The sequence below is a fragment of the Tasmannia lanceolata genome, unplaced genomic scaffold (genome assembly GCF_043159265.1).
Source record: "Tasmannia lanceolata isolate RefF3 unplaced genomic scaffold, GAP_Taslan_0.1 ptg000018l, whole genome shotgun sequence".
Classification (NCBI taxonomy): domain Eukaryota; kingdom Viridiplantae; phylum Streptophyta; class Magnoliopsida; order Canellales; family Winteraceae; genus Tasmannia; species Tasmannia lanceolata.
The window spans coordinates 13886516-13897198 of NW_027518695.1; the positions used below are offsets into that span (position 1 = coordinate 13886516).

General features: G+C 35.7%; 1 protein-coding gene across 1 annotated transcript; it reads left to right on the forward strand.

Moving 5' to 3' along the window:
- Positions 1 to 1546: 1546 nt before the first annotated feature.
- On the forward strand, positions 1547 to 10428 carry LOC143850074 (caffeoylshikimate esterase-like). Its single transcript, XM_077359387.1, has 9 exons — positions 1547 to 1584; positions 2167 to 2258; positions 2365 to 2397; positions 5584 to 5730; positions 5848 to 5978; positions 6258 to 6354; positions 6641 to 6681; positions 6806 to 6904; positions 10132 to 10428. Exons 3-9 carry the CDS (start codon positions 2373 to 2375, stop codon positions 10426 to 10428), a joined length of 837 nt encoding a protein of 278 aa, XP_077215502.1. The 5' UTR covers positions 1547 to 1584; positions 2167 to 2258; positions 2365 to 2372.
- The last annotated feature ends 255 nt before the right edge of the window (positions 10429 to 10683 follow it).

The window sequence follows — 10683 nt, forward strand, 5'->3', positions numbered from 1 at the left end:
TTCCATCCCCTTTATTTGTCCTATTTCAGTTGAGGTACATCTTCGAGGTGCATGCCTGAAATTTATGTCTCTACTCAGTTTAGGGGCCTCAATTCTTTGAGGTTCATGCCTAAGAGAGTCAACTTCCACGAGGATCAGTACTTGTTGACCCATGATTTCTCGCTCATCCATTCTTGCCTATCGATGCTCATTCTAGCCCATTCCGTCATTGGTCCATTGTGACCAATTTCTTGCCCATTTCGGCATTGGTCCGTAGTGACACATTTCTACTCGCCCGTTGAGGCTTGAGTATCATCTAGCCCATTTGAGGTTATGATCTATTGGCTTTTAAGCCCTCTTCGCGACACATGAACAGGCAGCATCTTCTTCGGCAACCATCATCAATGATCATTGGCAATAACATGAGTCTTCATCAAAAGATCTTCATCATCAACTTTTGAAAGTGTGCATCAAATCGGTGGATTTTGATTAGATTTGTAATTTGGAGAACTCTATTGTATTGGGATTTTTTTTATTGTTGTCAAACGTATATCAATTTTCAATCCATATACATTTGAGGGGGCATGTTAGAATATGTGGGATCCAACAATTGGATTGGGTTAAGATCTCACCATTGGATCGTCTTGGAGGTAGATTGGATAAGTTGGCTAAATGAAGCAACTAGATTTATCTAGGCAATGGATAGAAGAGGCAAGCAAGAGAGATTAGAAAGTAGATTTGATTAGGCAGATTTGACTAGGATTCTTTCCCTCCATAACTATCTTGATTTCTATGTTTATCATGCGCTCTATATAAGCACACCTTGAGATCCATTGTAATTATTCATGATTAGTGGAAAATCCCTAATTTATCAAATAGTGTGATGGCCGACGCAAAGCTGCCGTCTCATGACTTGTCAATACTTTTTCTTGGCTCATTAATTTCTTTGAATTTCTAATTTAGAAGGCTATGGATAAGCCCCAAGGTTTATTTCAAATTAAACCATAGGAAGAGCAAAGCGAGGCCAAGTCAGACCTATATATATTTTATAATGGGATTGATCACATATTATGCTAGTGGGAAATCCCTAAAAAACTAAATAAAAAGAAAAAAAATTAAGATGAATTTAATATCTTGTCAAAAGAAATTAAATCGTTGATCTCTATTCCTGTTAACCGTAGATATGGCTAGGAACATGTAGATTGAGTCGCTGGGATCCACCAAATCAACGGTCCTGATCGCACATGATATGTCTCAGACAAAATTTAATCTTTAAGAACATATCTTAATAACAATTTTTGGAGTAACAGACCTGTAAATTTTTATTTTTATTTTTATTTTGCCATATTTTTGCCTCATAAAAAAAGTCACAAAAAGTCTAGGATGGGTTTGAAAACAATTGAGCCGATAAGAGTGCTAGTACTCACTTGTTATATGATCCAAACCCTTCATATTTTAGCCATTTTTATGGATGGGCCATCCATCACATTGGACAATCATATCCCTCTGATTTATCTGTTGGTCAGACGGTCAGAAAACAAAGAAGCAACAAATTGGGGGGTTGAAATCGTCCGATTACCAATACCTAACTGATGAATGGCTTCGATTTTAGAAAGCTTGGGCTCCACTCTTTAATATGGGCGTCCATCATATAAATATTTTCCTTTTATTTAAGGGTGATGATATATTCGCACACCCTGTAGGATGATTCACACCCCTTGTAATGTGATTTTGATGTCAAAAAGCGTTGGATACGTGGATTTTAGAATCCAAGTTTTAGTTGAAAACCGTGTACAAGAGGGCTCATGATCAAGCTGATGTATGCTATCCTAACAGCGCTTCTTGGATTTATTGTAAGAAATCCAGGTTTTAGAACCTCTCCCCCATCATAAGATTTCTAAATCCCAGAAATATGGGACGATCTCCTGCTCTCTTGCTGTCATAAAGAAGGCTGAAAAAGCAGAAAACAGTATCTAAACTCTTTCTTCTCTCCTCTCCCATCTATAAGTTTGAGGAAATCCAAGATTCTAAAATCCGTGTATCCAAACGGCAGCCACAATTCTCGTTAGCAGTGGTACGAATCATCCTACAGGGGATGTGAATTTATCATCTCCCGGAAAGTGATATTTACGTCCCTTTTGATCACAAGGGACACCCAAAGCCAGTGTATGTGGCAATCAAACCCACTGATTCTTCTAACGTCAAGTTAGTCATTGATACACTGGCGCAGGGTGTCCCTAGTAATCAAAACCCAAAAGCATTGTTCTTTCTCTGCCATGGTATTCATTAGAACTACTCTACTAATTTGAGAATTCTTTTGTTTTTTACTTTTATAAGTTTTTTTTTTTTTTTTTTTTTTGTCTATTTGTTGTTGGTGTTTCTTAGGATATGCCATGGAATGCAACATATCAATGAAAGGTAAATGTCAAATGAATTTAGGGAAAATTCTCAAAAAATGTGATTTTTATCTTAAAATCTCAAAAAAGGGTGAAGTTGGCTAATTTCTCAAAAATGGGTGAAACGCATCACAATGATTGTTTTAGGACGAAAATGCCCTTATGTTGCCTTTCCCTCTAAGAAAGTAAGCAACAAACCCCAATGCATTTCACCTAACATTTTGACTTTTTAACCTTCTTCTTCCCCACGCCAAAAGCAAACTCCATTGGGTAGGAAATGTTGTAAAAATTAATTCAAAATTCCATTACAGAGAGGTAAAAGTCCCCTCTCCTAAAATCAAGATTTTATTGGATTTCTTTATTTTTCTTTGGCTATGAAACCTAAGCTTCTCTTCTAGGTCCATTGTGATACATTTGCATAGTTTAAACATGTTCATTACAATGCTATGGTGTATTATCATAATCTTGTGTATTTGTTAGGAATTTGTTATGGTTTTGTTAGGCATTTGTTATTGTCACCATCATCTTTATAATGCTATGGTGTATTGTCATAATCTCTTTATCTCTCTATTGCCCTCTATGTTTCTATTTTAGAGTAAACCTGGATGAAAATCATATCTATACAATTACAACCACTATTTTAATGAGTAGATGCAATATTTTATCATCGGAACCACTGTTGATATCTATGAACTACTAATTATACTTAGGAACCACTATTTACCAGTATGTAGTGATTCCAAGGTATAAATAGTGATTCCAAGGTATAAATAATAGTTCCAGAGTAGAAATATTGATAGTACTTCATTGGGTGTCAATGTTGCAATGAATTTAGGAACAATGGGTTAAATAGTTGTCTAAAGACTCAGATCTTATGATGGTTTATAGTTTAGATGGCCTAATACTTGTTCCGAGAGTTTAAATTGTGATTACAAAAAGTTATGCACTAAAAAACATAATAAAAAGTGAGAATGAGTTTATTTATAGGGTTTTAAATACTAAGAACCACTAATTATACCTACGAACCACTAATTATATCTAGGAACCACTATTTACCAGTATGTAGTGGTTCCAATGTATAAATAGTGGTTCCAGAGTAGAAATATTGCTAGTGCTTCATTGGGTGTCAATGTTGTAATGAATTTAGGAACAATGGGTTAAATAGTTGTCTAAAGACTCAGTTCTTATTGTGATTCATAGTTTAGATGGCCTAATACTTGTACCGAGAGTTTAAATTGTGATTACACAAAGTTATGCATTCAAAAACACTATAAAAAGTGAGAATGAGTTTATTTATAGGGTTTTAAACACTCAGAACCACTAATTATACTTAGGAACCACTATCTACCAGTACGTAGTGGTTCCAAGGTCTAAATAGTGGTTCCATGGTAGAAATATTGCTAGTACTTCATTGGGTGTCAATGTTGCAATGAATTTAGGAACAATGGGTTAAATAGTTGTCTAAAGACTCTATAGTGGTTCATAGTTTAGATGGCCTAATACTTGTACCGAGAGTTTAAATTGTGATTACACAAAATTATGCACTAAAAAATACTATAAAAAGTGAGAATGAGTTTATTTATAGGGTTTTAAACACTCAGAATCACTAATTATACCTAAGAACCACTATTTACCAGTATGTAGTGGTTCCAAGGTATAAATAGTGGTTCCAGAGTAGAAATATTGCTTCACACAATCTAATAGTACTTCATTGGGTGTCAATGTTGTAATGAATTTATGAACAATGGGTTAAATAGTATTCTAAACACTCGGATGTTATGGTGGTTCATAGTTTAGATGGCATACTACTTGTGAGAATGACTGTATTTATAGGGTTTTAAACACTTAAAAGCACTCATTATACCTAGGAACCACTAATTATACTTATGAACCATTAATTATTACTAGGAACCACTATTTACCATTATGTAGTGGTTCCAAGGTATAAATAGTGGGTCAAGAGTAGAAATATTGCTTCACACAATCTAATAGTGCTCCATTGGGTGTCAATGTTGCAATGAATTTATGAACACTGTATGACAGAATGGTGGAAAGGTCGACCTATAATTAGTCTTCCTACCTGTTTGGTCAAATGGTGAAAAGGTTGACCTATCAAGGCAAATTCCCACATGTTTGTACATATGCTATAATAGGTCGACCTGCAGGTCGACCTATTATGACAAATTCGCACCTGTTTGCGAAGAATGTAAAAAGGTCGACGTTCAGGTGTGACCCGTACAATACTATTTGCATTGTATTTCATTAGATCACCCTGTGAAAATTATTTTTTAAGCACAACCTATTTGCATTGTGGCTTATCTAATGGACGGTTTGGATCATCCTATGGTGTGACCCGTACAATACTTTTATGAAAAATGCTAGAATATATGGGTTTACACCATATAAAAACTCTTTCTCATGAAGAAACAATATAGGTCTTCCCTACCATGAAGTCAAAAGCCAAAAGTATTTATGTAATTAAACACAATTTGTAGAAGGGAGTGAAAAATTCACCTCATATTTTCCAAAATGGACTATACAGCCATACCATAGGATGATCCAAACCGCCCAATTGATGGGCCACAACATAAATAGGTTCTGTCCAAAAAATTATTTCCATAGATGATCCCAACCGTCCAATCTATAGAAGTTTCCATAATCTACGTCCCTCTTTAGATTGGATGGTTAGAATCATCCTATGGAAATGATTTTTGGGGAACAACCTATTTACGTTGTGGCCCATCAATTGGGCGGTTTGGATCATCCTATGGTATGGGCTGTATAGTCTATTTTGAAAAATAAGGGTTGAATTCATCCTAGAAGGGGGCCGTACAATGGAGTTTTACCAAGGGCAAAACTTTCAACACTTGGCATGGGGAAGAAGAATCTTAAAAAAAAGGTGAATAGGGTTTGTGAAATGCATTGGGATCTGTTTTTCAAAAAGGTGGAGGGAAAAGCAACTCAAGGGCATTTTCGTTCTAAAACAATCCTTGGGATGCGTTTCACCCCTTTTTGAGAAATTAGCCAACTTCACCCTCTTTTGAGATTTTAAGATAAAAATCACATTTTTTTTGAGAATTTTCCCATGAATTTAATATTTCTTCTTTCCGATGAATAGGATCAAAGAGAAATTAATTTATTTTTTATAGGAAAGAGAAATTTAATTATAAGATTGAATGTAAAATGGATTTGGGGTATTGAATTTTAGGTACTGGAATTCGTCTTGCAAAGGCGGGTTATGCTGTGTATGGTATGGACTATGAAGGCCATGGGAAATCATCTGGCTTGCAAGGTTACATACCAAGCTTTGATAAACTTGTTAATGACTGCTCTGATTATTTCACAAGCATATGTGGTAAGGGAAATCTATATCTCTCCCTATCTCTTGTGTGTGTGTGTGTTTATTTCATTTCTCTGTTTTTGTTGTAATTGGGATATCTTACTCTTTCTTAATAATAAAAAAAAACTTCAGAAAAGAAGGAGAATAAGATGAAATTGAGATATCTTCTTGGGGAGTCAATGGGAGGAGCAGTTGTTCTTCTCTTACATAGGAAAAAGCCAAAATTCTGGGATGGTGCTATTTTGGTCGCTCCCATGTGTAAGGTATTGTAATTGGGACTCCTCCTGCATCACGCGCACTCCCCTTATAACGTGATTTGATGTAAATAGTGGGCAACTTTAACTCTTTTTGACGTCAAATCACGTTATAAGGGGAGCGTGCGTGTAATGCAGGGGGAGTGAAAATATCATCTCCCTTGTAATTTTGTATTTTCTTTTTAAATGGTTCTTTCGAAATCTTCTTTTCTTTTCTTCCAATATTAATTTCTCTTTTGAGAAAAGGTAGTATTTTTTACATGAAATTGGATTTGGATTCTTTGTCAGATTGCTAAAGAGATGAGGCCCCACCCACTTGTTATCAATGTTTTGAGAAAGCTGTGTAAGATTATTCCAACATGGAAAATAGTCCCAACAAAGGATAGAGGAAACTCACCAAACTTATGGTGAGCTAGCTTGCCCAATCACATGGGGGCCCACTTTGTTAGGATGATCCAAACCATTCATTTGAAAGTCCCTTACATAGATGTGCCTGTCCATTTTTGTCCTCTACAAATGGAGGGGTTAGGATGATCCTATGGAGCTGATTTTTGGTACACCCCCCATCTATGTAAGGGACTTTCAAATGAATGGTTTGGATCATCCTAACAAAGTGGGCCCCCATGTGATTGGGCAAGCTAGCTCACCATAAGCTCACCAACAGTTTCCTCTTATAGATATTGCTATAAAGAACCGAGAAAAAAGAGAAGAGGTAATTGCATTAATGAAATTTATAAAAAAAAGGGGAATTAGAACTCCTCTGTTTTTGTATGTTGTGGTATTCTAACTATTTATAGAATTCTTTTTTATTAACTTTGATTAATAAATAAATGCAGGTTCGTTCCAACCCCCTTTGCTACAAAGGCAAACCTCGCTTGAGAACTGGCCATGAGCTTCTCATTGTCAGCTTAGACATAGAAAAGAAACTAGACCAGGTAAGACCTCTTTCTATTTCTTTTATTCTATTCATTTTATACATTGTTCATTTGTTTCATTACTGTATTATGCTTTTAAAATGGAATAAATATATTTTTTTAAATTAAAATAATCAAATCAACCAGAAATCTCAGAATTTATTCCTATTTTAAAGAAACTAGTTGCAGTCCCGTGCACGGGGTGGCCCAAAAAAGAATTTAGAGAAAAAACAATACCTTCTAGCAACAATTAAAAAAATAAAGTAACTTGCCTGCAAAAATTGTATGTTAAATTGGGTCCCGTTTGGATACCTCATGTATTTGCATTTTGATTTGGATTTGAGTTTTGGATACAAAACACATCAATCATCTTCGTGATCATGTTTTAAGAGAGAGAGTGAGGGAGAGAGGGATGTCTCGCTGCTGTCGAGTAAAGTCGAGGAGCAGCGATGGTGACAGAAGTTGCTACAAATATTGATTTCCAATTAAGGCCTTGCAGAAAAGATTTGAAAATCGGAATTTTTTGCACTGCTGTAGCTGATTTGGAAATCTAAGGATCTGATCCAGTTAAAAATATCAACTAAATCACAATGTTTTAGATTTTGGATTATCTATAGAGATCATACTGTCTATAAAAGAACATGAGAATTCAAACCAGAGATTCAGCATGTTTCTCAGATGGATGATTTCAGTCCTCCATCACTGTTCAAGTGTCCAACAATCAAATAATCATTCTGTTAAAAAGCTTGGCAACAGACTATGAAATAATAAAAGCAAAGATTTTCAAATCTTTTAGAGGAAGATCAGAACAAAGTCAATGGCATGAAAGTTGATCGAAGATTAAAGAAAAAGAAAACCAAAAAGTTCACTGGAATCATGCAATCACAACTCCTCCAAAACGGCCTTCCTCAAATCACTAATCGCAGCCTTCGCATCATCATCATCATCATCCGCACAGTAGTCCGCCATCTCGTAACAAAATAAGTTGTAAAACCCGGATTGAGAATTCGTGTGGAGATAGGAGAGACAGAGGGAAATAGTTTCGAAATTCCGCACCCTTTCTTCTCTTTATTAGAAAGATATTTAGAGAGGTGCTGATTTTAAGGGATTACAAAGAACGTACACAGAGAGTGCGCAGGGAAAGGGTGTAAATATTGTGAAAATCTGGCTCTGTAAATCCCTTAATTATAGCATAATAGAATTTGGGGAAGTGGAAATAGGCCAAAATTAATGCACATTCGACTATTGGTAGGAAAAGGAAGATATTAATGCAGATTTTAAGAGATATTCCACTATTGGAGGTGAGCTGCTTAAATTAATGCCTAAAAATGAAGACATTTCCTAAATATTGATACCGTTTTGAGAGAGAGAGAGAGAGAGAGACTGAGTGGGTAGGGAAATTGAAATGACACAGGTTTTACGTAGATTTTAAAACCTGATTTATGAGAAAAATTGGGAAACCAAAGTGCAGAAATGGAGATAGAGATAATGTTTTCTTTTTTATAATATACGGGAAATGAGTGGTTTGTTTTGAGTAATTATCCATGTAAATGGTAACTCTCGATTTAAATGGGAATGTAGTGAGGTGCCATAATCTTAAATTTGAGCTTTAAATAAGGGAAGTGATATTCACACCCCTTTTCATCACCAGACACCCAGCGCCAGCGTACGTGGCAATCAAGGCCACTAGATTCTTCTGACATCAAGTACATTAGGCCCCCTTTAGTCATTGGTATACTGGCACCAGGCGTCCCTGGTGATGAAAAGGGGCGTAAATATCACTTCCCTTAAATAAACGTAACAGTTATAATTAGAAATGTTTAGGAGAGAAAAAGAGATTTAATTGCTTTCTTCCCTGTAATAGAAGATTTGCCAAAAATGTGATAATGAGAGATTTTTAAAATTTTGGGATAGAGGGGCCGACACGTGGCAGCACCACAGCTTGTAGGATTCCTCTTTATATATATACTAGCAAAAAACGGGCCGACAAAGAATTGTATAGACCACATCATAGGTTGATCTAAACCGTCCATGTGATGGAACACAACATAAATAGGTTGTGCCCCAAAAATCATTTCCATAGGCTGATCCTAGCCCTCCAATCTATAGAGGTTTCCATAATTCCTCTTCAATCGGATGGTTAAGATCACTCTATAGATTTTTTATCAAAAAAGCATAAAGGAGGAGAGTAAGATTGAAATTATGTGGCTTTAATGGGTGCCTTTGTTAAAAAGCATAAAGGAGGGGGTAGGATTGAAAATATGTGGGTTGAATGGGTGCATTTGTTAAAAAAAGTAAAAAAAAAGTGATGTGTAATTCTCATAGAATTTTCAAAAAATTCAAAAAATTCTCTTCTTTTTCTCTTCTACTATATAGTATACTAGTAAAAAACCCTGTGCGATGCACGGGCCGACAAAGAACTGTACGGACCACGTCATAGGTTGATCCAAACCGTCCATGTGATGGAACACAACATAAATAGGTTGTGCCCCAAAAATCATTTCCATAGGCTGATCCTAGCCCTCCAATCTATAGAGGTTTCCATAATTCCTCTAAAATCGGATGGTTAAGATCACCTTATAGATTTTTTATTAAAAAACCATAAAGGAGGGGAGTAAGATTGAAATTATGTGGCTTTAATGGTTGCCTCTGTTAAAAAACATAAAGGAGGGGGTAGGATTGAAAATATGTGAGTTGAATGGGTGCATTTGTTAAAAAAAGTCAAAAAAGTGATGTGTAATTCTCATATAATTTTCAAAAAAATAAAAAAATTCACTTCTTTTCCTCCCAGCTTATAGTAGTAGATATAAAGAGCACTAAAAAAATTATATCAGCACAACCATGTTTTAATACATTGGCGGACCTAGCATGTCCTTTAGTATTTAAAGAGCACTAAAAAAGGTTATTACGGTTCCCAAAAAGCACTTACAAGCCAATTAAAATAGAAAAGACATGATAGACGGCTTATTAAAACATGGTTGTGCTGATATCATTTCCCCTTTTTAAAGCGAGTATTTATTTTCCTCCAATGTTAAATAACTTTTATTTTAACTCTTGATATTAACTAAAATTTATAGCTTATAGATTTATTTTCCACATCTTTTGTCTTTCATTCATCTGAAAATGGGGGACAAATTTTAAGGTTAAAATGGGAGATTTCCTTTCTAAATATAAAGCTCATGGAGTGCATTTGAAGAGTCTTGACCTGAATGCTTAAACTAGTTCTGACTAGGCTTTTTTCTTCACAGGTCTCATTGCCTTTTATGATAGTTCATGGAGGAGATGACATTGTAACAGACCCATCGGTGAGCAGATTGCTATATGAGCCCACGTCAAGCTCAGATAAGACCTTCAAGTTATATCCTGGCATGTGGCACGCTCTCACTTCTGGCGAGCCGCCTGAAAATATAGAACTTGTCTTCTCCGACATTGTCGCATGGTTAGATGAAAGAACTGTGGCTGTGAATTCAAGCTCTGAGAGAGAACAAAAGGCTATGCATGATCATCCATCATTCCAAGAGAAGAAGGTTTTCCTCTACGCTTAACACATGGAGGTGTTACAGTTATGGAAATAGGGACAACAGTAGATTAATTTATGGGTCTTTCCATGAATTATCAAGCCAAAAATTGATAGGGTATTTCCATGAACTTCACACTTATTCAGAGTATTTTGTAATTATAGATCATAGAAGAGCAAAATATCAATAAATGCAAATGCTGTCCACAAGGCCCACAACCGCTTCGCCAATAGTAGTGGCATGGCTGAGTCAATGCCTTTCTTGCTCGTTAAATTCTTTGAA